The 26189-nt window shown below is 39.9% G+C and overlaps 1 protein-coding gene across 1 annotated transcript; it reads left to right on the forward strand.

The window, feature by feature from the left end:
- The first annotated feature begins 27 nt into the window (after positions 1 to 27).
- Positions 28 to 26151, forward strand: UBXN4 (UBX domain protein 4). Its single transcript, XM_044978464.1, has 13 exons — positions 28 to 180; positions 9784 to 9886; positions 10855 to 10883; positions 11972 to 12090; positions 13433 to 13583; positions 14037 to 14145; positions 17174 to 17228; positions 17447 to 17611; positions 19367 to 19494; positions 21698 to 21800; positions 22343 to 22474; positions 23431 to 23639; positions 25575 to 26151. The coding sequence occupies exons 1-13, from the start codon at positions 99 to 101 to the stop codon at positions 25711 to 25713; spliced, it is 1524 nt and encodes a 507-aa protein (XP_044834399.1). The 5' UTR covers positions 28 to 98; the 3' UTR covers positions 25714 to 26151.
- The last annotated feature ends 38 nt before the right edge of the window (positions 26152 to 26189 follow it).

Here is a 26189-nt window from a genome sequence, read left to right on the forward strand (position 1 = left end):
GGGGGCGGTTAGTCACCGTTTCAGAGTGAGGCTGCAGGTCTTGTGGCGCATGCGCATCGGCAGGTTGGGCGGCTAGGGGTTCGGGCCTGGGGGGCACTATGCTGTGGTTCCGCGGCACCATCCCGGCCGCCATCGCCGCCGCCAAGCAGCAGAGCTCGGTCTTCGTGGTGTTCGTGTCAGGTACAACCGGCGGCGGGGCTGGGGAAGCGGGGCCCGGGGCCCGGCCGTAGTCCCCGGGGCAGCCGCTTTGCTGACAGCGCCTGTTGCCCCGCGAGCTCCCTGGTCCGCCCCCCTCGACCCGCCTGTGCAGCCCCAGGCCCCCCTGCCCTCTCCTGACCCCGTAGTCCCCTGGGCTGCCCCAGCCAGCCCCCCGCCCCCCATACCACTGCCTGGCCCCCTAGTCCTGCACGCCAGTGTCAGCCTGCGGACCCTGGGGGTCTACAAAGCGTGTCTAAGATTCCCAGCAGCTCCCATTGGCCTGGAGCGGGGAACCGCGGCCATCGGCCGAACCTGCCGACTTGGCAGGTAAACAAACCAGCCCAGCCTGCCAAGGGCTTTCCCTGCACAAGCGGCGGAACAAGTTTGGGAACCGCTGTTCTCTACTATATGTGATGCCCCAGGTAGGTCCCAAGCCCCCTATGCCATCACGTGACCCTGTAGTCCTCTGTACCACCACCTCTGCTGCCCCATACTGTCACCTGACCCTTTAGTTCTCTGTACCAGCCTCTGTGCTGTCCCAGGCAGGTCCCAAGCCTGCTATACTGTAGCCTGACCCTGTTGGCCCCATACCACCCCCTGACCCTGTAGTTTCCTATACTGCCTTTATATACCCCTCTGTGCTGCCTCATGCAGTTTCTAGATTTCCTATAATTTATATGCTCCTTTATAGCCCCCTATACTACCCCATACTGTTCCCAGGTCTCCTATAATGCTCAGTGCTGTGATATGTTCTCTCTACTACTTTAAGCAGTCACCATGTTACCTTACATTCTCTGTAGTGCACAGTGCAAACTCTACACCCCTATACTGCTTCATGGAGTCCCTGGGCCCCTATAAAGCTGTCTGTACTTTTAACTATACCAGCCTGCAGCCTCTGTACTCCCAAGTGCTGTCTCCTGGTTCTGTTTTTGCAATGCCATCAATAGCTCTTTTACAACTGCTTGCCCCTTTATGCAGCGGTCTCTATTGCTAGTCACAACACACAAAATTCTCTCTGTGCTGTCATGCCAGTGCTACAGCATTCCCTGGTTCTCCATGCTCTGCTTGCTTCCAGACTTCCCCTATAGGTACGTCAAGCTTTATGCTGTCCCTCTCTCCTCTTCATAACATCTGTAACTTTTTATACTGTTCCTGTGCAGTCTGCATGCTCTTTTGAGTCCTCTGTACAGAAGCTGTGAATGAGGAACAGGGGATGGATCACTCGATGATTACCTGTTCTGTTCATTCCCTCTGGAGCACCTGGCACTGGCCGCTGTTGGAAGACAGGATACTGGGCTAGATGAACCTTTGGTCTGACCCAGTAGGGCCATTCTTATGTTCTTATGTTAAACTTTGGGTACAGCTCTCTCATTACCACCGTTACACATGCATACATTGTGTATACTGCTTTACAGTTTAGAAAGTGTAAGAAATTGGGAGGAGATGGTTAGGTTATTATTTTTTACTTTGTCTCCATTGTATTTGTTTATGAATGATCTTTTTATTTTGATGACTTATACACCTTTACCCTGATATAACGCGAACTGATATAACACGAATTCAGATATAATGCGGTAAAGCCGTGCTCCGGGGGGGGCTGCGCACTCCAGCGGAGCAAAGCAAGTTCGATATAATGCGGTTTCACCTATAACACGGTAAGATTTCTTGGCTCCCGAGGACAGCGTTATATATCAGGGTAGAGGTGTAGTTTAGATACTTGTGGCTTGAAGGCCTCTGAACATCTCATACAAAAAAATAGCTAAAACTAACCAACCACCACTGCCCAGAACAAATCCTACTACTAGGACTTTAAAAAAACAACAACATGGGATGCACCTACGTTCCACAGATAAAGTCACAAAAGACAATTTAAATAGGAAGTAACCATTTTTAGGTCTTGGCTGGCAGAGTGCTCTTTATTCTGCATCCCCCACTGGGAGGTAGCTATGGATAATGAATGTGATGGCTAAAAAGTGGGATTGGCTCAGCCCAGCTATTTTATACCTCTCATGTTATAGAGTGGGATGTGATATTGTTTCTGAGCTGTGAGGGAGCTGTCTGTGGAATTCAGTGTTCTAAATTGACAAGACATCTTTTTAATGAAGTTTCTTTTATAGCAAAGATCCCAAAATGTTTTACAGATTTATATACAGAACAAGTGGTTCCTCCCTTGGCTCTATAGTTAGGGATGCAGTTATCATGAGTATGTTATGTAAGATCAAATGGAAAGGTAATTAGTAAACAACAGGAAACCTTCTGACATACACATTTGGCAACTTTTGACAATTTACCTGTGAGACATAATGTTGTGACTTGAGTGAAGACTGATTTATTTTCCTGCTTGTGGCTAAGTTTCCATTAACTTCATGGACATTTCAGCCATTTCAAGGCGCTTCTTGATAGTATTAAATGTATTAACTTTTTATTTCTAATGTAGTCCTGTCAAGTGTAACAGGATATTACTTACCACTTCTTTAGGTTTCCAGTTCAGTTCTGTTGCTCTTTGGTCTCTTTCCCCATTTATGTTCTAAATTCTAAAATGAAGAGCCAAATTTGAATAATAATGGCCATAACTAGGCCAAATCCCACCTATTGGCTAATTTTGTTGAGATTAGGTAAAGTATTTCAGATAAATGGAAATCAATTTGTTTATTCTAGACAATAGGTGAAATTTGGTAAAGAATTGCATGAATAAACTTTGGGGACAGGGTGGCTTAACTTAATTTAGGTCTGTAGTTTAACATTTACCTAATTGTAACATTCTATGAGGTAACATTTTTGTTCAAGTTGAAAGCCCTGTTTATTAATTGTCTTTTGGGATGAAATTTTTCATATTTGGACCTCCTCCTACAGTTGACTCCATGTGGGCAGACCCCCAGACTTCCACTGGGCTTTGTCTTTGTGGAGGCCTTTGCAAGAGAGGAGCCTTGCTCTTGTCCTAGAAGTGAGTGTATTGGGAAAAGTTTCGTAACTCAGTAAGAGCCAAGTGAATTTTTATCTACTAGTTGAAGAAAAGTTTCAGACCTCTTTTCACTTCTCACATGGGTGTGTGTTAAAACTTCAAACTTGCATGTATATATCAGTAAATGGGAAGTGTGTGCTGAACCTTGCTTTTTAAGGATTTTGACTTATTAGTAAATATTTGAAAATTAGGTACATCTTTCCTGCTTGTATAAGCATGGACCAAACTGTGGCTGTGTGGGTGTACCATCTTGTGGATAATTGCATGATTACAGGGATTTTAAATTGGTTGCATGATTGCAAGTATCCTGCATTTTTTAAAAATTATCTTCATGGAAATTCTACAGGAGAGAGTTGTGCTGGTATTGCTGCTGCTACAGACCTCTTCCCCAGTGGGAACAGCATCTCCAGAATGAAACTGTTAGAGTTCTGCTCATTCCTGCTGAGCCATCCTGGAAGCCATCTGTTCACAGAACTATTATTTTGTAGCTTAGTTGACCAAGAAGCAGTTTCACTCTGGCTCTATGGGCAAAGGGGATGGACAGGCATAGGGACCCCACCCACATCTTGTTCATACTACACTTGAACCCAGGCTTGGCAACAACTGTGTTTAAGATCCTTGGATACTACAGTGATAGGTTTTTATATTGCTCCCATAAGTGACAGTTTTTCTATTAACAGTGTTAGTAGAGTCATGGTGTAGGCTTGTAGTTTGTCTAGAACAGTTCTCTGTTAAAAGCATCTTTCCGCGCTAATCAGTGAAACCATTCTAGAACTGCACTATCAGCAAGAAAACATTTTTAAACATGCATATTGCTTCCACAGATTTATCAATAATCCGTGTGGCTCCAGAAGGAGAAAGGGAGAAAGATAGTGAAGAAGAACAGAAGTAGAAATTAATTGCTTAATTTTAGGGTCAACATTGTAACTGAACGGGCAAAAGAAAATAAAGGACTGGATTGTTCTTCCCAGTGATTTAAAAATATTTTATAGTTAGGAAAGGGGTTATTTGGGTTTAAGTGTCTTTCAGACTGGGTCTGATAAAACAAGTTTATATAAGAATTTCAGTCAGTTAGCATTAGTTTTGCTCAACACCAATTTCTTGCCACAACAACCCTAAATACTACTTGTATTCACAGTTTATAAAGCTTAATGGTATAGCTCAAATACGACAGGTGTGTAAAGACATATTATGTAAGTAAATTGAGGAAGTCCCATGAAGTTGCAAATAAAGGGACAGAGGCTGCTGGTTTTAAAGAGCAGGGAGTGCTGGTATGCCTCCATCTAATATAAACTGGTTTGAAACATTAAATAAAGTTAGGGAATGGATTGGAGACTTGCACACAAAAAAAGCAGCCTAGGGAACATGTACCTTTGGGGAACCAAAAGGTTAATCAGTGGCCTCAAATAACTGCTGACATATTACTGACTGTACTGCTGTACAGAAGATGCAGTATAACTAATACTAAAAGCTGATTCTCCAGAATTTTATAGGTAGCTAACTTGCAGATACAAAGCTTTCTGTTTCACTTTTTGATGGAATTAATTCCTTTAAAACTAATCCTTCATTTGATGCAAAACCCACACAGATACGTTTCTGTATTCTGTACTGTCCACATCAGGTTTTACAGTGTTCTTGCCAGACTATACTTACGTTTCTATGGTTGAGATGGCACTTTCATTTATAAGCCTGAATTTGTAAAGGCTGGTTATTTTTGGAAACAGTGCCTCTTAAACTGAAACGTCACATGTTTTTTTTCCTGCCTCGGAGGCGATTTTTTTTTTTTAGGAGGGGAAGAAAATATATTTGGCTGGTTGTAAAGTTTGGACATCAAAATAAATGTTTGGTGCCTTTTAGAAAATACCTACAGAACTGCTTTTCTTGTTTTAAAATAAAAATAAATTAAAAACAGAAAAATATGATTACAGTGTTAAGATTGTAATTGAACAAGTCAGGAAATTTGGAATTCAGGTTCTTATAATAACCTTAACCCTAACATATGTGTGCATTTCTGTATGGCTTTTTCATTACATGGTTTTGAAGTAAGGTATAATAAATAACTGAATTGCTGTCTGACAAATAACTATCATTCCAAGGGCTTCCAAAGCATTTTTCAAATTATATATATTGATAGTGCCATTAATGGGATGGAGGCCAACAGTTCAGTAGCATACTTTGCAACTGTAGTGGGAGGGGAAACTTTGGACATCACAACAAACCCTTATTATACAAAATTGCCATGGAATTTTTAACCTTAATAAAAAGCCAATAGGACCATTTCTTATCCAAAAGGTAGAGGGAGAGCAAGAGACAGACTGAGGCAACTGGAATGGAATTCAGTTTACTTAAAGATGGAGGGCAGAGTTGACCCTTCTGAGACTGGAAGCTGTACTTCCACCAAATAGACTTAGTAAATTGTGTACTCTGTTTAAATTGCATTTTTTTCTATAACTTAAAATGCACTGATAGCTCTTTCAATTATCGAGAGTTGTCTAGTAAACTCTGAATTTCTCCCATCAAGTCTCAGCTTCAGTTACAGGTGGTATTTCATATGATTTCTTATATATCAACAAACACATAATCTTCAACGCATTTTAGAACTGGACTTTGCCATATTAATTGACAAAGACCTGCTGAATACCAGAGAAAAACACAGAAATTTTGGTTTAGGACCCAATTAACCACTTAATCCTTAAGACCCACTGAACTACCGTGTTTTGTGTATGGTTATAAAGTATTCAAAAATGAAAAGATTTGAGCCGATTGACAGCTGATGCTGACTATGGAAAAGCTTATTTAACACCAACAGTGTGTTTGGTGTTGTACAAGACACACAGATAAAGACTGGAATGGTTGTTTTCTACAGTCATTGCATAATGGGGAAAATACACCCATCTTTTCTCATTGTTGATAACTGTATTTACCCAGCAAGCTGAAAAGGTCAGTGCTCTCTATTGAGACTATATAAACACTGTACTCATCTGCTAGAAGTACTAAAGTGATACTTTTCCCATCTTAGAAACCTACAAGGTCTCTGACAGCCTAAGGAGCTAGAGTCCCAAGACAGTTCTGCCAGTTGGTAATTCTACTAAATAGTGTACAACATTTAGAACCCCCTTTTAACTTAATGTCTTGGATCTTCTGAGGCTCATTATATGCATTTGGATTCTTAATCGTTTTGAAATAAAAAAGTTAATACTTTACTACAGTAGGAAACATTAGATGAACTTTAACCCGGAAAGAGGAAAGGATTATGTAAACAAAAATAGACACAAGATAGAAATCCCCCTCCACTTATGGTTATAGACTTTAAACTAAATGGCATGAGACATGGTTTATGTAATATAGGTTATCAACTTTTTCATGTTTTGGGTCACGTTTTATAGAGATTATACTGTGGAAAACTTCTCACATTTGTGATCTCACAACAACGTTGTGGAAACTGCAGCAATTGCTTACATGGAAAAGCTAATATTAAGCAAGGATTTAGGTATTTTTAGCTATCTAATAGGATAGTAGTGTATCCTTTTTGAAAAAAAGCATGCAGTAAAGTGCCTGCTTGCCTCTAAGCAGTTGCAAGCAAGGAGGAGCAGCCAGCACCAAGCCAGCAGTGGTCTGTAGATGGCACCTTGGGAACCACTGATGTTAAAGAAGAATAAAAGACAAATGTGTCAATCCAAAGGATTCCCAGATTAAATAATTTTATAGCTTTTTTGTTCAAAGTTTATTAAATGGAATTATAGGGGTCTTTCCAATAGTAATAGCGAGAAATAATATAGTAATCAAATGGTCCCAAATTTCTGGAGTACAAAACATGCAAGGGAGAACTCATCCATGTGGCTGGCAAACACTTGTCAGCATAGCTGGTTTGAAACAACCCTCCTCCAAGAAGCAGAAAGGCCAAATGGTCTGCTTGAGGTGCAATGCCTGAGGAAAGGAATGGGTGTTCCTACTGTCATTAAAAAAGTAAATAGTATTCTATTAACTAATTATTACTATGTGAGAGGTTTTTTTGTGGTCATTGGATAATATATTTATATAATGGAGAGCCAACTAACAGTGTTATGAAATAGCCAGACTTATATAAACAATCATTATTACAAAAGAAAACAAAATAGTGGATTCCAAACAATTAAGAGTCACTACAGTTCTAAATAAGGGTATGGCTACACTTGCAGCTGTACAGCGCTGGGAGTTAAACCTGTCTTTGTACAGCTGAGTAGGGAAAGTGCTGCAGTCTGGCCACACTGGCAGCTACCAGCGCACTGTCGTGGCCACATTTGCAACATCTGCAGCAGCATTGGGAGCGGTGCATTATGGGCAGCTATCCCAGCGTTCAAATGGCTGCAACGTGCTTTTCAAAAGAGGGGAGGTGGGGTGGTGTGTGACAGGGAGCATGGGGGAGAGAGAGAGTGGATTTTTGGAGCCGATACTCTGTCAGGAGCTGCCTTGCAAGTTCCGACTCGTTCACTGAAAGCAAATAGCCCTCTTTGTTTTTTTTTCCTCACAGACCAGATAAGCAGCCTCCCCGAAATGGACCCCCCCCCTCACGCTGCGCTGCTTCTCTCCTCAAGCCCCTTCCTTCCCCTCTCTTCAAGCAAACACTAGCTCTGGGCCTTCCAAAGGGAGCTCATTCACAGCAAACAGTAGCTGTGTTTGTTTTTTTTGATAAGCAGCTCAGGGAGCCCCGAGTTCACAACAAAACAAAGAGAGTTATCTTTACTTAAAAGCATTATGGGAAGCTTCCGGAGGTCAGTTACAGCGAAGTAAGATTATTCCCTGTTTACACTGGCGCCCCAGCAGCAGCGCTATTCTCTTTATTCCTCTCGTGGAAGTGGAGTACAACCAGCGCTGTAGCCAGGGAGATAACAGTGCTGTATGTGTCTTGCCAGTGTGGACGGGGAGTGACTTACAGCGCTGTAAAGCCACTACCAGCGCTGTAACTCTCAAGTGTAGCCAAGGCCTAAGACAAATTACTGTGGATTAGTTCTTTCTGGAGAACTGTTTGCTTATTACAAGTGAATAAATCTGATTGAGACTGACTAATATTTAATCCATTCCAAACACATTTTGATGTCATATGTGTAGCTATGCATCAGTATCCTGTTTCAAAATAAAACTGGCTTATAGGCCTTGTCTTTTCTAGGAAAAAAGTTGTGTTTTCTACTATATTAGTTTATGTAGAAACTAATATGTGGTAAAATCATAGTGAAAACAAGACAGTTTGTACTTTTCACATGTTAGTAAGTAAAGATAAACACTAGTGGGGGGCCTAGGTCTTACCTTAATCTGCTAATGTGACAAAACTACAGACTGCCCATGTGTTCACTAGGATTTTACTGTATGGTAAGAAAGCACCAGTTTTCCTAATGTGGACACACTCATAGGGAGACTGCTGAGACAATATAGAAAGAGAGAGGCATGCTTACCTGATGTCTAGCTGAGGCTCCACTGAGTAAGAGAGTGACTTCAGTTCATTACGTTGAAATTAGGGGCTTACATTAGCTATCAAACCTTTTTTCTGAAATTGCATATGACGAGGAAAATAGATGCACTTTCACAATTTAATCTTTCAAATCTAGCAGGGTATATAGTTTATGTTCATGCCTGCATAAAAGTTTTAAATCTAAGTCAAACCAGAAAAAAAGTGTTCGTACAATATTCTTTGATAACTAAAAAATGCCTGAATGGATTTTCTCCAGATTTTCCAAAAGTAGTTAACTGGTCTGCCAAGCATGAGAACTTCTGAAATGTAACTTTTGGGACTGGAACGTTATAGTAAACAGAGGTTTAGAATGGAAGTTTCTTCTAATTCACAACTATAGTCTTTCTTTTGTGAACACTATTACACTATTTGCCATAATATGTTTGATGAAAGACTTGACATTTTGGTACATTAGCTATAATTCATTTGTTTGGTTTTGTAGTAATTGCACACACAAGGCTTTAGGCACATTTATACTAGCAAATACACAGTAATAATATTAAGAGTTTTACAGAGCTACTTTGTAGCAAGAGAAAAATTGTTAAATGGCCTGTCCCAAAAAACACATTACTAAAATAAAAAAAATTAGTGAAAACAGGTTTTAATGAACATTTTTAGCAAGCTGCTAGAATTCACTGGCAAATAAGGTTTCTAGCCTTTAGCAAATTAATACAGACTATTCCTAGTTCAAAATGTTCAAGGAGTATTTGATGTGCATGTTGATGACCACATGTAAAATGTTTTCCACTCTTCAAATCACAGAATACTGTTTTCTGTTCATTTTCAAAGCAAATAACAGCCTTTGGGATAATTGGCTTGTTTTTGCCCTTCAAGATTATTATATGTTTTATTAACTAATATATCTTAAATTCTAGGCTTTCTTGGATGTTCTTGAAGCATTTACATTTTGTTTTAACCCTCCTTTTCTTGAATAAGTCTCAAAGAAAACTACTACTTGTAATTGAGAACAAAATAACTTAAAAACAATACATACATTTTAAAACCCTGTATTTTATGAAGATTTCAGTCAATTGTGAAGCCAAATTCATGCAAGTTTAGTAAGGCCAGTGTCAGACCGGACTGCAGTTTGTGATGTGTTTAGCTTCATGTTTGTGATAAGAAGGCATATCTCTTGCAGGTGATGATGAACAATCCACACAGATGTCTGCAAGTTGGGAGGATCAGAAGGTGACTGAAGCAGCCTCAGATGGTTTTGTTGCTATTAAAATTGATATCAAAAGGTTTGGTCACATTCTAACACTTTACATGTTGTACGGTCTTTTTCAGTTTTGGTTATTAATAATAATAATAATAATACCTAGCTCTTTAAGACATCTACTGTTTGCTCTAGAGCCTTGCATCTGAAGTACATTCAGTAGTCTTGGTGCAGCTGGAGGCTAAAAAATTAGCAGATGATGCATATGATTTACTCCAGCTTTAAAAGTATTCTAGTACATTCCTGCTGCAGTATTATTGTCAACAGTCAAATCATGGTCTGGTTGATCCTTGTCGTTTCTGAAAGTGAAGAACCACAATAACGAAGTGTTATAAAATCAGACAAATGTGAGTGTTCTAAAAGGACTTCTGAATTTATCAAGTTAAAGATTGTAGCTAGTTCAGAAATCTCCATGAGTCACAACAATTGAAAAATCTTGCAGGCCTGGATGTGCCAACAGAAACAAACCTAGGAAATGGGTTGACTAGGGTTGAATCATTGCTGTGCACACAGTACAAAAACACCAACGTCCCTCACTGAGTTACTCAGAATTGTAGCACTATCCCTAGCTGTACCTAGCTTCTCCATTCCATAGGCAGACAGTATATTGAAATTTACAAGAATCCCATTATCTTGAAGCACTCAATGGAGAATTTTTGAAAATTTCATTATACTTGTTGTCAGAGTCAGGTGTTGTACTACCAGTGATCCAAAATGGTGGTGGTATTTTGCACCATAGTTTCACTAAAATAATCTAGTGTGGACTTTTACAGCCTGTTGCAATAGCCAAGAATGTTGACTATTTCCAATGTATTAATGAGAAAATGTAGCAGAAGGTCATTTTCCATAATCTCATGAGTCTTTGAACATTCCCATATACAATGAGTGTGTGTCACTTATAGGTTGTGATGTGATGAGACTAACTCTTCCTAATCTATGATTGGTGTAAAGTGATTAGTATGATCTGCTAAACATATCTTTTGCTTTATACAGCGAAGCATGTCTACAGTTCTCACAAATCTGTATCCTTTTAAAATCAGTTCAAATGTTTCATATTGTTTTAAAGATATTTGCTCTTTACAGCTATAGCGCCCTCTCCCTAGGATTAAGATTCCCAGTAAGAGACACCGTTGAAACTGCTTCATAAGGCGTAGGAGTATATGTAGAAGATCATATGTAGGAGTACATATAAATACATATATTTAAAATGTAGTTAAAAGCCATTATGACCAGCTAACATTCTTCAGTTATTTGGGTAAAGATATGTAATTAGAGTGAGTTCAATAACTGATCACATAATGTCCTCTAAATTGAAGACAATCAGATTTTGCACATAATAGGAATAACCCAGTTATTGGAGACTTGAAAGACCGTAACTGGTGATATGTAGTGGTGTTAATATTTAGAATTACAAAAAATAAATAATTGAGATGCTATACTATTAATTGAAGTTGGGATGGAGGAAGAGGAATAAAATGTCTAACTCCAAGGGCTGGATTCCACTTTCAGTTATGCAGATGTAAATCAAGAGTAACTCTATTATGCGTAATAAATAGCCCTCTACTTAAAACTCCTACAATTCTCTGTGGTGGTGGGGACAGAGGAAGAAAGAGCAAATTCCATACTTACATACATCCTTTGATGTTGAAGATAACTTTGAATATTTATTTTTTATATTGTTCTTTCAATAGCTAGTGTTGATTGAAGTACAACCAGAATGTGTGTGTCATATTGATATGACACTCAGATGTGCACTGATTTTAGTGGATTTCTTACTATTATTTCATATTCTGCTTAACACTAAAACATAATATACTTGTTCTAAAGCATAATTAGATTATCTGTAATACCGTTATACATGATACACTGCTCTGGCATGTTTATGAATTCTTTCACAAACAGTATTGATTTCAGATACATACATAATTTTTTTTAAGCCTTGTATTGGAGAGAAGTGCTTTAACTTAAACTAGTCTTCTCTGTTTTTGAAGTGGTGGATTTCAGATTGATGTGTTGCATTTTCCTTTTCTAGTAGCTTACTCATTAGTTTTTCTTTTAAACTTGCTGCTTTAACTACATCCATTTATTGGCCTTTACTATTACTGTGCAGATCCTGTAGTATGTATTCCATCCAGCTTCTTTATAGGAGACAATGGAATCCCCTTGGAAGTAATTGCTGGCAGTGTCTCTGCAGAGGAGCTTATTACCAGAATCCACAAAGTCAAACAGGTAACAAATGCTTACACACCAGCTTTTTCAGTATATTAAATACTGTCACGAGGGCTTGTGGCCTTCATCTTTCCAAGACAGCAGACATCATTGGGCCCAAGTTATGACCAGAGGAAGCAAGGACTTCTGGAACGGTATTCTCTCACTCACTGGCAGCAAAGTTACTGCCCTGTCCAATTATGCAAAGCTGAACTAATTTTGAAAACTATTTGTCCATGTTAAGTAAACCAATTGTCACAGGAGGTTAAGAGCACCTACACTACACTGACACAAAAAGGATACATGTGCTAAACAATTCTTTATCATTGCTCTGTTCAGAGCTATTCTCCTAGCAGGGCTTGGACATGGTTTAGTAATGTGAAGGTGAAAACTATAATTGGATTCAAAAAAGAATTACCTATGTTCATGAAGGATAGGTCCATCTATGGCTATTAGCCAAAATGGTCAGGGACGCAGCCCCATGCTCTGGACGTGCTTAACTTCTGATCACCAGTAGCTGGGACTGGATGAATGACTTGATAAATTGTCCTGTTCTGTTCATTCCCTCTGAAGCATCTGGTGCTGGCCACTGTCTGATGACAAGACACTGGCTAAATTGTCCATTAGTCTGACCCTATATGGCCATTTTTATGTTTGTAGAATGGAACAGATTGTTAAACATAAGGAGTTAATAGATGTTGCAAGAGTTAATTCACAGTAAAGTGGACAGTTAACACTTCTCCAGTAATAGGACAAAGGAGGTTTAGTGAGTTACAGGTTGTTATAATGAGCCATAAATCCAGCATCTTTATTACTGTTCATGATTTAGCTGTGGCACTGAGTATGTTTCTCAGACCTGAAGACAAGCTCTGGGTAAGCTCAAAAGCTTCTCTCTTTCACCAACAGAAGTTGGTACAGTAAAAGATATTATCTCACTCACATTGTCTGTCCAAATTTATATCACATTAAAGATTTTAAAAGCATAGGACTAGCACTACATTCCAGCAGTAATCCTATTCAAACATGGTTCTAGCCCATTCATGTTATAACTTTTTTCTCTATCAGTCTAGACAGAAAGAAATGTTAAAATCATGTACGGGAACTTTGAGATAAACTTGGTAGAAGCATTAGTTTCTTAATATAGTGTTCACATGTTTTCAGTGCATACGGGCTAAGAAAAAAGTTGCAATACAGTTGGGACACAATATATTTGATAACTTATTGAATATTTATTTTTGTAGGGCTCACAAGGCTTGCCTTCACCCACCAAAGAAAAAATGGTTCATAAGGCTTAAATTTCAAGCCTGAGAGCACAATCTAAATTTTATAGTCTTGTCTATCACTGCTTTTTTTTCTTTCTAAGATGCATGCAGTAAAAAATGAAGCATTAGATAATGGGAATGAGTTGTCTGCTCAGAGTCCCTCCTTCCAAGCTAACACCACTTCCGAAAACTCTCAGTCCAGAAGGGTTGAGCTTTGTGAAACACAACTTGAGACAATAAGCACTTCTGACGGTAATTAACGACAACTCTATATATACTAGTTTGCTCTTCAAATATTAACAGCATGGTTGCCATCTTCTTAAAATTAACATGAATGGTGGTAAAATGTGTGTCCTTGTTGGGATGACAGTATTTTCTCAGAGCACATCTGAAAAGGCCACAAGTCCTGTCATCTCACATTGTTGTAGTGAGTAGAAAATTAAGCTCTTGTAAGACAGTAATTAATATATTCAACTACAGTGTTCTTAAAATTAAACTCAGTTCTTCAGTTCTAAATATCTGCTCCTCCTTAGGTTATTGACCTTATTAGCAAAGCATTATTTTTAGAGGAATTAATGCTTGATAAACAGTAGTCCTACAACACAGCCCAGTATGTTTCTTTAAGAGGGCAATTGTTAGCAAAAATAGTAACATGACAAATATGCCTTTTTTCTTCCTCTGTATGACTTCCTAAAACACTTGAAGATAGAGCAAATTCAAGCCAGGCAAATCAGTTTCAGGAATCAAATAATTCTTCAGATGAGAGAGTGACTGAGCCACAGCCTGTGAATGACCTTACAACCAAAGTGGAAAGGTTTGTCTCTGGTTTTTTTTTGTTTGTTTGTTTTGTAGACTTTCTATCTATTCTAAAATACTGTGATTAATTATTACATTTTCTTAGGTGAAAACAGTGGTAAGAACCAAAGCTGCATGATTAACATATTTCTTGTTCTAAATTAAGTTTTAATGTTTTTTAGAAAATGGCTAAAACTACTAGTGACTATTTTAATCTTAAGCATCAGATTTCTGAGACTCTAGAGCTAATGGATTTTGCCTTGTGACAATCTGAGTGCCAGGCGCTGATCTACCAGTCAGAGCCAAATCTGTAACATTCTAATTCTCTTAATTTGAAATGGCCCTTTGTCCACTCATTAACTGACGTTTGTTGCTTGACATGGTAACTAGACGAACATGGAAAGCCTCCTTTCTCTCATTTTGACTGTGATAAATTTGGCATATTAAGCATGCTTTTCGGTAGATCAGTTATTCAACCTTTTTGCTGTTGAACCGAACTCTCAAAACAGTCAGGGAATGTTTTATCAAATGGAAGCAGGAGATCTTATTTTCCTTCAAGATATCCTGTAAGCAAAGCAAGTTAGATCTTAATAATAGGGATTAATGGAGAGGCTGGGAGTGAGTAGTTGAATAGACATGTTCATATTTTTCTACAGGTTTGAGTGAGAATATTTGGAAATGCAAGGCAGAACTTGATACTGTTCATTGTCCAAGAAAGATTTTGATATTAAACTTGGGTGGAGGTGGGTTGGGTCCTGTAAGTAGCTCAATGGAGTACAGCCAGTGAGCAAAGATTGTTTAGTGAATGTCCTAAAAATACCTAAAACTGAGATCTAACTCCTTAGTAACTTCCGGCTGAGAAGCGTTTAAGTGAAGTAAAAGGTTTTCCTAAAGCAATTAAAGATGTCTCTGCTTTCAGTGAATTAGACCTACGGTTATATGGCTAACATTAGGGTAAAAAGATTCCTTTTAGTCTGCAATATGACTTAAATAGAAGAAGGGGGAAAAAAACAAACCCAGAGTTACGGTTGCCTAGGGATAGCCCGGACCTTTCCAGAATGTCGAGTTCACAAAACTCAGCCCTCTGAAAACCACGAAATACAGAGTTAAGTTAAATAACTGTACAACCTTAACTCTGCCCCCCTGGAGCTAGCAATAGCCTTGAGAATGATCTGCATGCACTCCAGCATGTGTGTTAGGTGTAGTTGTACTGAATGATGGAGGAGCAGTTGGAGCAGCTTGGAAGAGCTATGATAGTGATATGTGGAGATCTGAGTCCAAGTCCCATTCCCCCATGTGTTATCAAAGGAAAGAAGTATATATACATTTTGACATTACAGTCTGCATCATTTCAATACAGATTTGTGTTGCTTGTGTCTGTAGCAGGGCACTGGGGTCTTCCTGCCTTGTATATTGTCTGTAGTGAGGTGGGATATGAGAGTAGTCTGTGGATTTAGTGATAAGTAGGAGGAGGTATAGATTTAGGTGGTATCTTGTGTGCAAGTGTGAAGGGCCTATACAAGGGTTTGAGTGACCAAGTAGCACCTGTCCATTACTGTGAAGAAGCAGAATGGGGGAATGTGTATGTTTTATAGGCTTATTGGAACACCACTCAAAGAACTGCCCATACAAACTTGACTCATTTACCTTAACTCTGTATTGCCTGGTTTTCAGAACTTTGAATTTTGTGAACTCAACATTTTAGAGGGACACAAGCTATCACCAGGGAACTGTAATTCTGTGTTAATGACAGTTTTTTGCCATTTAATTTCCTAGTGTTTTAAACAGAGTGTTTGTTGATAGTAGTGTTCATTTAGATAGCTGTACTCCTCACCTAGGGTTGCAGGTGATATGTTACTGGGCTAGGTAATAATCAAAAGACCTAGCTTTTATATAGTGCTTAGATCTCAAAGAACCTTACATTATTATTCCCATTTGACAGATGGGAAACTGAGGCACAAAGAGGTGAAGTGATTTGCCCCAAGTCACCCAGTGGGTCCGTGGCAGAGCTAAGAATAGTCCCAGTTCCATTGCCTTTCCACTGGAATGGGCATGATGGTTGTGCTTTGTTTGCAGGGCTTTGGAGCTGTGCTCCAGCTCCCCTCGAGCTCCAGGCAAAAACCTGCAGCTCCGTGGTCCAGCTCCAGGTTCCACTCCAAAGCCCTATTTGTTTGACATGTTTGCAATGTGTAACTGGAGCAATGTGCCCTGGGTTGAATTTGAATTCTCAGTGCATGGGTTGGTGCTCAGATTCGATGATCATGACTCATTCTTAGAGCTGCCCAGGTCTTATGATTTAGAGGTAATTATCCAGATACTTAGCCTCTCACTTTGCACATGGTTATACAATTACTTTAGTCTAGTCTCTTTGCTCTCAATAAATCATTTTCCTGTTCAATAATTACACCAACCTGAAGAATTGATCACTTACATATCTGATAAATCTCCAGCCATTTCCTAGTTCAGTTCCAGAAGGGCTAAAGCTGTTACCATTGTTGAGAGGGAGAGTTCAAATGGATGAAGAAACAATGTGGCCCTGGGGAACCTGCTAAGTTGCAAAGGAAGGCACAGGGAGGCAAGGACTTTCTGGAGCTCCTAAACTCTCCTTATGGATAGATGTGTGGGAAGGGCAGTGCTCCTCATCTTCCCATTGGTACTGAATTTGAGATCTTGGTTATGGCATCGTTTTCTTTTTCCATTTATAGAGTGTGTAAAAATATCATTTTTATGGTTGAATTTTTCAGTCGCTTAATAAGAAATTATAGAAGGGATATATTAAAACAGATAATATCAAATTATTGGAGATTAGAAACTGGTTGGTGAATCAGCACCCAAATTTCCACATAAGGCAAAACCCTATTTGTTAATACAGAATAGCTCCATGAAATAGGATTACTCTCATAAATTCAGTCATCTTCATGTTTTCCCTCTTAAGAATTTTTGACAGAATTGAATTTTGTCTAATCCTTTTAAAAGCCAAAATGGAAATGTTAACATTTCAAACCACAGTTGTAAGTTCTCTTTTAATCTTGTTGGTTTTTATTTAGAATAACAAAAAAACTTGAAGAAAAACGAGAAGAGAAAAGGAAAGAGGAGGAACAGGTAAAATGTAACTAAATGTATTACTATCAGTGGTATTCTTATTTGGTTTTGCTTTCAGTCTCTAAGATCTTTCTTTAAATAACACTCATATAATTAGATTATATTTTAAATCTATTTATCTTCAGTGCAGGCTCCAGTTCAGTTAAGTCAAGTTTTACTCTTGTTCAAAAGAAATATTTTGTTGGTTGAATTCTGTAATGTGTGTCATCTTCCTTCAGAAGGAAATTAAGAAAGAAATTGATCGAAGAAAAACGGGGAAAGAAATATTGGACTACAGAAGACGACACGAAGAAGAATTAACGAAGCGATTGTTAGAAGAAAGGAGCAGAGAAAAGGCAGAAGAAAAAGCAGCTAGGGAGCGTATAAAACACCAGATTGCAATGGTAATGTTTGTATTTTTTTAAGTATAGATAAATTGATCAGATTACTTGGGATTTAGTAACTCATTGCAAGGCCGCTCCACCCACCCCCTCAGTCAACTGGAAGACTAAAATAACAGATTGCAAACCTCTTATAAAAGTCTTTGAATGTCCGCCCTCTTTGCTTTTGGAAGCCATACTTTCAATTAATGGTTACTACTGTCAGAGAGCTTCTGTAGGCTATAGATTTTTACAATAATTCAATTTTTCAGTTTGCAATCAATAATTTGTTTTTCTTTATATGAAAATGGATTGTGCACACACACAAAAGCAAAAGGTTCCTTTTTCTCACATACCAAGCAGCAAATAGCTCAGCATATGGCACAGACCAGAACAGGTTCAATGGGGCACAAGAGAGATGTGCTATTTTTTTAATTGGTTGCTAGTACTTCGTGCATTTAGTTCCCTAATAATAATTTTATATATTTAAAAAAAAAAAAAAAAGTCTAGTGATGTCTCTCTTCTCATTCTGTCTCTGAGTGAATGTAATGATGCCAGAGCTGCTCTGAATATCATAAGAGGCATTGTTGGGCACAAGAGTTGCTACATACTGTTAATTGTGGTTTAGAAATGCAGACAGAGATGGTGTGAAATCACCTTGACCACCACCACCATCTTTGCAGTTGCCGTCAAAATTTTAAAATGTTTCTTGTTGAATAGTCACATATCAGTCAATAGAAATCCTCCTTCTAGATCAGTGTTTTTCAAACAGTGGGTCACGACCCACTAATGGGTCACCTTGTTCTGGTCAGCACCACCGACCGGCACGTTAAAAGTCACATCAGCGGTGCTGCCTAGCTAAGGCAGGCTAGTGCTTAACTGTTCTGACCCCGCTGTGCCCCGGAAGCAGCCAGCAGCGGGACTGGCTCGTTGGCGGGCGGCCCATGGGGTTCCGCGCGCTGCCCCACCCTGAGCACCAGCTCTGCACTCCCATTGGCCGGTTCCCGGAACTGGGTGGGTGTGTGCGCGTGCTTGTGGGCGAGAGTCGCGCAGAGCTGCTTGCATGCCTCCACCTAGGAGCCAGACCTGCTGCTGGCCACTTCCAGGGCACAGTGCAGTCTGGGGTGCCAGGACAGGCAGGAAGCCTACCCCTGCACACCGGCTGCGACGCTGACCTGGAGCCGCTAGAGGTAAATCCGCGCCCCAGGCCTTAGCCTCCCGCAGCCCCTTCCTGCACCCCAAACCCCTCCTCCCTGGCTCCACCCCAGAGCCTGCACCCAGAGCCCTGACCGCCTCCTGCACCCCAACCACCTGCCTGAGCCCCTCCCATGCTCCAAACCCCTCATCCCCAGCTCTGTTGGGTCACAGGTATCAACAATTTTCTTCATTTGGGTCCCCCAGAAAAAAAGTTTGAAAACCACTGTTGATTCTCAGAACTTCATCATTATAACTTCTGAAGAGTCCTGTGATTAGAAATTAGGTCTTACATTAGTGTTATACCAAAATTTGTTTTAGAAAAATTTGAACAAGCTTGAATTCCAGTATTCAGTAGAATGAATAACTTATCAAATAACAAGATACAAGCTGAACAGTTAGGAGAGGGGAAATGTTTCTCTTCTGCAGTGTCTGCAACATGACTGGGTTGGCCTCTTTCTCCCTTCCTTGGCTCTTGGCAAGAGCAAATATTTAATTGCAGATTGCATCAGTTACTCTGTCTGAACAGGTATTAACACACAATTTACAGCACAAGTTAACAAATTTGTGTTTGTCGCATTAAAGGATCGTGCTGAAAGAGCAGCTCGCTTTGCAAAGACAAAGGAGGAAGTAGAAGCTGCAAAAGCTGCAGCTCAGCAAGCTAAGCAGGCTGAAGCGGAAGCTAGAAGAGAAGCGTCTCAGAGGGAAAGAAGGTGAGCAGTGCGCCAGTATACCAGTGTGTATTTTTGAGGAGGGAGGCGAGGAAACTACTAGCTTTAGCTCTGAATTAGACGCTTTTTTACCAGAGCCTAATCTCCTAGATGATACTATGCTGGAATGATTCAACGTTGTTGATGTAAGGTAAGCTTGTTGATTCTTTCAAGAAATGTGTGTGTTTTCTAGTTATCTGCTTGAAGCACATTATTCATGGAGGCTCTCAGAATGATAAATAATATGATCAGGAATAAACAGAAATCTTACTCAGAATTATCAACTTTTTCCCCTATGCATTAAGTTAGAGAATCTTGTCTGTTTTTCATTTTTTCAACTTGATGTACACACAGACATGTGGCTTTCTTTTATTATTAGGCGCAAGTTTGTTTTCTTACATCACCTATTTCACTTTTGCATTATTTCTATGGACATCTAGTTTGTGCTGGTTAGGGCTCTATGATTTTACTGCCTATCATAGATTCAGGTTAAAAGGAGTGGATTTTATCTTGCAGCTTGACTGTGCTTATCTATCAGTCTTTCTCATCAGTATGTAAAAGTGCAGAGAACTTACCAGAATTTTGAGAAATGTCTGTTATATTTACTTCCGAGAATTAGAAGCCCAGCAGTATCTTTTGCATCTACACTAGGATTTTCCACTTTTGTAGTGCTGGTTCAGCTTGAAGTGATAGAAGCTCTACCTTAACAACAGCCATTTCAGCAATATTGGACTGTCTTCTAGCTCTGAAGCAATCTGGACTTTTGATCAGCTCTATATTAGGGCTATTTGGTACATCATCCTGCTATCACTTTTCCCCTCCAGTTTACAGTAGTAATGTTCCTTAAGGAGGAACTTTGTTCGTGTTTTTCCACCACTTCCAGAGCCCACTCCGTCAGTATTATACTTGAATATATTAAATTATTAGCAGTGTTGATGGATCTCCCCATAGCAACCTGTTCTGTTATCACTTATCTATGCAGACTGCCTTTTTTTAGTGGTCATTTCATCTCCTCACAGACTATGGGAGATTCAGGCCCTCAGGGCGAGTCCTCCCTACATCGTGTTTCATAAGGACAGGGTCATTCTCAGACCTCATCTCAAGTTGTCCACAGTTGTTCCATGTAAACCAGTTCATTTATCTCCCAGTTTTCTTCCATAAGCCCCACTCAACCTTGAGGGAAGCTCATTGTCCTTTTATGTTGACAGGACAAGTACATTTAAACTATTGCTTTGTAGAGAGGGCTATGGGTCAGGCAATAGTTTCATATTATCTAAAAGGGTATCCAACTGTATAAGAATATGTTACGAGTTGGCCAGGTTAGATACATCTAGCTACAGTAGCTGCCCGAGCTATAATGTTTGACGAGGGTCTCTAGTTTTCAAATCTAGGGCAGCTACATGGAGCTCAGTTCACACATTTACAAGACCCTACTCTTTGGTAGAGGCTTCCAGATTGGATGCCTGCTTTGGCACGGTTTTCCTCTGTCATGCTTTAAGGAGGACTTCTACTATACACCTCCAAGCAAACAGACAACTGCTTGTTAGTCAACAATCCACATAAGACACTCACTCAAAGAATGGTTACCTACCCTGCAGGTTCTTCGAGATGTGTTGTCCACATGGATTCCATGACCCCTCCCCTTTCCCCGTTATGACAGAATCCTGCTCCCCTGAGATTCTCTGTTGGCAAAAGAATTGAGGGATGGTTGGGCCTATCCTGCTCTTCATGCCCTTGGGTCTGAAGTACAAAGACATCTAGGGGGCAGGTGCTACCTCAGCAAACACTGCTGTCCAAAAGAATCTGATCTCTGGACCATGTACCAACAAGAGAATGCATGTGGACAACACTGTATTGTAAATACCCTTCTCTTTGAGTAGATTGTTTACACAGATCTACACGCCCGATCCTCCATCCCTATTTTGGAATCAAAATAAGTAGAAGAAAGTGAGCAGGGGGAGGGTTTGGCACTCTTGGCTCTTTGTACAGCCTTGTGCCTAAAGCTCATTTCTATGAGGACTGTATGTGTGATCCATTGGCTACTATTTTCCAGAGCATTCCAGCCTTCAGTCCTGTGGTTCCATACTGACAATCTGTCTGACTTTAACTTAGGGAAGTGTAACCATTCTTTTCTATATTTGAATACTAAAAGACACTTGCCTGAAATTCTTGTGTGCACTGACTAAAAGTGAAATGTCTCCCACAGTGCTATAGCGAGAATTCAGTTCCGCCTCCCAGATGGATCTTCCTTTACTAATCAGTTTCCTTCTGAAGCCCCCTTGGAAGAAGCTAGGCAGTTTGCTGCACAGGTAAATTTAATGTTTCCTTTATTTTTAAAAGTTACAGAAAAGGTAATCCTAGAACACTTAAATTTATCCATAACAGCTGACACACTCATCACTGTTTTTAGAAACTGGAATTTTTTGATGGGCTCAAAATTGTGTGCTACAGTCCCTCTTACTGCTGAGATGGACTTTAAAGGCTGACAGAGGTTGAATTTAAACAGGTTCACAGCTGGCACATAGTTGTCTGCTTTTCTGACCACCAGTCTAGGGCCTCCATTTTCCCTTCCTGTTGTATACATTGAGGGCTCTGATTGCTACCTTTTCAGCACCACCTACAGTCTGTCTAATAGAGCAGCATTCATTCTTTTTTGGGAGAATACCCATTCTACCCAATGAAGGATGTGACTGACAAGAGAGAGGAAATCAAATATGTAAAACTCTTGCACTTTTCCTATATTTTGAAATAGAACCGTGGGGTTGTTACAGGAAAGCATATTGGAAGGGGCAAATCTCTTCATACTTTGAATGTAAGTTATGACCTATGTTAATATGTTGCATTCTTACAGACTGTTGGCAACACTTACGGTAATTTTTCATTGGCTACAATGTTTCCCAGAAGGGAGTTTACCAAAGAAGATTATGGAAAGAAATTACTAGACCTAGAGCTTGCACCAAGTGCTTCAATAGTATTGTTGCCGGCAAGTATATATTTCTTTTCAGTTCACAAATAAGTACAATATTGTATCTTTCATTACAGGTACAGTTCAGACTTAAATGTCTACTTTACGTTACCAGTCCTAGGCAATTAGTGTAATTCTTGAATACATTTTTATCAAGATTTTTTTGTCTGTTTGGAAAGATGACTCTCCTCATGGTATGCTGTTGATTAGTGGCATCAGTTACAACTCTGTAGTTAAGACTGTATAGAGATTTGTGCTTGTAAGGGAGATTTAAATTCCTCAGGATTTAGGAAACTTGAAAGTCAATATGTTTAATAGTTAGAAGCTGCTAAAACAGACTCGTTTGGATTTTCGACTTTCACCCTTGCCTTTTCTTTGTCTTCCCCTAGCTAACAAATAGCCATCGTGTAATGCTAAGTGTATGTTCATGGAGCCCTAGACACAGGCTAAGAAAAATGCTAATTTATTTTGAAATGCTAAACACCAAGGATGAGCAAAATCACCATCGTACAGCACTGGTAGTGAAATGCCAAAGCATGAGCATGTTGCTGCATATACTGGCTCCAGTGACCAGGCTGCCTTCTTGCTTCCCTGCTCTGCTCCCATAGTCACTCAGCCAACCCTTTATGGGAGCTCTCCTCAGTCTCTGGTAGACCTTTTAAGGTTTACCACAAGGAGCCCTGAGCTGACTGATCTAGTGCAGAAAAAGTTGAATAAACTATTTATTAATATTTTTCAACTACTTATAAAACAAAGTTATTAAGCTCCCAGCTGCCCATTTGTATGGTCGGTGCCCAGAACTCACTCCCAGCACACATTATGTCAGTGTGGTGGAATTGGAGATGAGAGACAAACTGAAATATTTGGGTGTCTACATATATGCATTGAGCTACTTTTCAACCAGTGGTATGTCAAATATCCTGTGAAATCTGTTGCTCTTCAAAAATATCTTAACTTCCTTTGTTCTTGAATAGGCGGGAAGACCTGCTACTTCAGTAGTACAGGCATCAGGTGGAAATCTTTGGAAATTCTTGGGCACAATACTTTATCCACTCATAGCTGGTTGGAGGTTTATTAGCAACTTCTTATTTACCAGCCCTCCCTCCTCGCAACCTACAGCAAGAGCAGGACATCAACAAGAACATTCAAATCCTTTACCATCTAGCACTGTGGAGCCAAGCAGGTAAGCAGATCTGAGTCGTGTTCCATTTCTAATTTTTTTTTTTTAAACTACAAAAGGACTAAAACTGCACATATGTTAACATCTTTGCTGCTGGCCCACAATAAGATAGGAAAGATGATCTAGTCTAATGCATCGGAGACTGGAACTTGGATTCAGTTCTTGGCTTAGCCACCCATTTCTTATGTGATCTTGGGCAAGTGTCTTAATCTGTCTTGAGTCCAGTGGTACCTTAGAGCCTAACAGATTTATTTGGGCATAAGCTTTCGTGGGTAAAAAAAACCACTTACCACGAAAGCTTATGCCCAGATAAATCTGTTAGTCTTTAAGGTGCTACCGGACTCCGTTGTTTTTGTGGATACAGACTAACACAGCTACCCCTCTGATACTTAATCTATTTTGTGCTTCAATTCTATCCGTAAAAGGGGGATAGTATTTCCCTAGCAGTGGTTGAGAGGTACTCTGAGGTAGAGCTGAGCAAATGCTTTGATTTTTCTTTAACATGAAAATTTCATTTGGGTCAAGGGAAATATTTGAATGTTGTTTTGAAAGAACATGATTCAAACCATTTCAAAACGAACTGTTCTGACTTCTTTAAAAAATTTCCCCTCATTTAATTCAGTTGAAACTATTCACCCAAGCTGACCTGAATGGTTTTGATCACCCCAAAACCATTTTTTGGGTGAATTTGACTGAAATTTCTCCCAGCTCTACTCAGACAGACAAGTGAGTCTCCTTTGCTGCACTAATGCTTGGCGGCTAGTGGTTATTTTCAAGGAGAAACAGACTTCACACAGGCTGTAGCTATGGAGAAGGGATTTCAGTTGGCAGTCTTAGAAGCAAGAGGGGGAATTCATGACTCAACCCCAGCCATCAGTCAGGCTCTTGATTATACCTTGGAACTCCAGTACCCTGTTGAACTAGTTCTCAAACATCTTTAATGCAAGAATGGTTATTGCATAATCAGTCCATTCTGGGAATGTTCCTTCTATAGTCACTAGCTTTAAGCAGGGATTCTCAGGCCAAATTATTTGGTGGCCTCAGAGTGTGGCCACCAACTCTTGTTTTGGCTGCTCACACTTTTTCCTAAAATACTTAATTGCCTTTAGGAAAAACAAATGACAATGATTTGGACATGTATCTGTGCATATCTATTGCTAGCTAGCTAGTCAGTCTGTCTATCACTTTTCATAGCAAACTCACTCAGCCCTGGCAAGTTTAGGGACAAATCAAGCCCTGGGTGGGGGGCAGAGCCTGAAGCCCCATGGCTAGGGGACAGTCCCAGAGTCAGCCAGCTGGGGCTGGAGCCTGTCTTCCATGCTATCCCTGGGAAGATGGGGAACTCTCGGGGGGAGCAGGGCCAAACTGGAAGCCCCAGCAACCCACACCAAGGCTGTGTCTCCAGGAGTACCAGGGAGGGACAACTGCTTTCCTGCACCCCCATCACAGCCCAGGAGGCTGTGGCCACAAGAAAAGCCCCTGGTGGCTGCACTTGAGAAACACTGCTTTAAAGAATAAAATGTCTGGGAGCGTTATCTGATAGTCTGGCACTGCTGACTGCCTTCGAGTCTCTTCTCTCTCCATTTTTCCATACTGCCCTCAAATCTTCTCAACCTGGGGTTGTACCGGAAAGTTACCTTAATGAGAGTTGAAGAAATTCTCATTTGCTTCACCTGCTCCTTATTCCCAGCAGCTGCAAAGGCTCTCTCCCCCCCTGTCAGACATTTATTACAGATAGAGGATCTGCATAGCTCCTAAAGTCACAAATATTTTCAACTAAATTGAGCTCGATGATCTGTAGGAAAGCAATAGATTGCAACTTTGTTCCAGTCAAGCAAACCTCAAAATGAGAAGTAAACCTGGCATAGGAAAAGAGATAATATAAATGCAATTGCTGTTAAGGAAACTGCTCTTAAATTGAATTTTCTTCATGTCTAGGCAAGCAGTGAGGAAACGAGTACTGGAAAAGCGTGGGGAGGACTTTAAAAAAGAAGGAAAAATATACAGATTGAGGACTCAAGATGATGGAGAAGATGAAAACAATACTTGGAATGGAAATTCCACCCAACAAATGTAATTTTGAGTAACTAGGCAATAATGATTTTTCTCATTTGATTTAATGAAACTAAAACTTCTGCTGCATAGTGGGGCTTATGGGTTACACTGACTGAACTATATAATACTTTACTTCATATCCCATGACTGAAATACGAAGTGCTATGCTATTTAATATGATAGAAGTTTCTAATTCTTTGAACTTTTATCAGCATTTACTAGCCCTACTGCCATCTTGGAAGGCATTTTTTAAATCTAGGACTATTCTGCTACAGCAGTCTAAGACCCAGCATTAATATGAAGTACTTGGTAGGCCAATGAGTGAGCAAGTTGAGCATGTCAGAAGCAGTAGGTAGCAAATCGGATATTTGTTTAATTTTCTCTTGCTTCTGCAACTGCCAGCAAAACCTTGTAGTTTTTAATTCCCAAGCACTCAATAAACTGTTTTTCAAAAAACTAACAAGCAGTTCCTAGTTTTGTATAAAATTTCTTTGTGGG

This window comes from Mauremys mutica, chromosome 10 (genome assembly GCF_020497125.1).
Source record: "Mauremys mutica isolate MM-2020 ecotype Southern chromosome 10, ASM2049712v1, whole genome shotgun sequence".
NCBI lineage: Eukaryota > Metazoa > Chordata > Testudines > Geoemydidae > Mauremys > Mauremys mutica.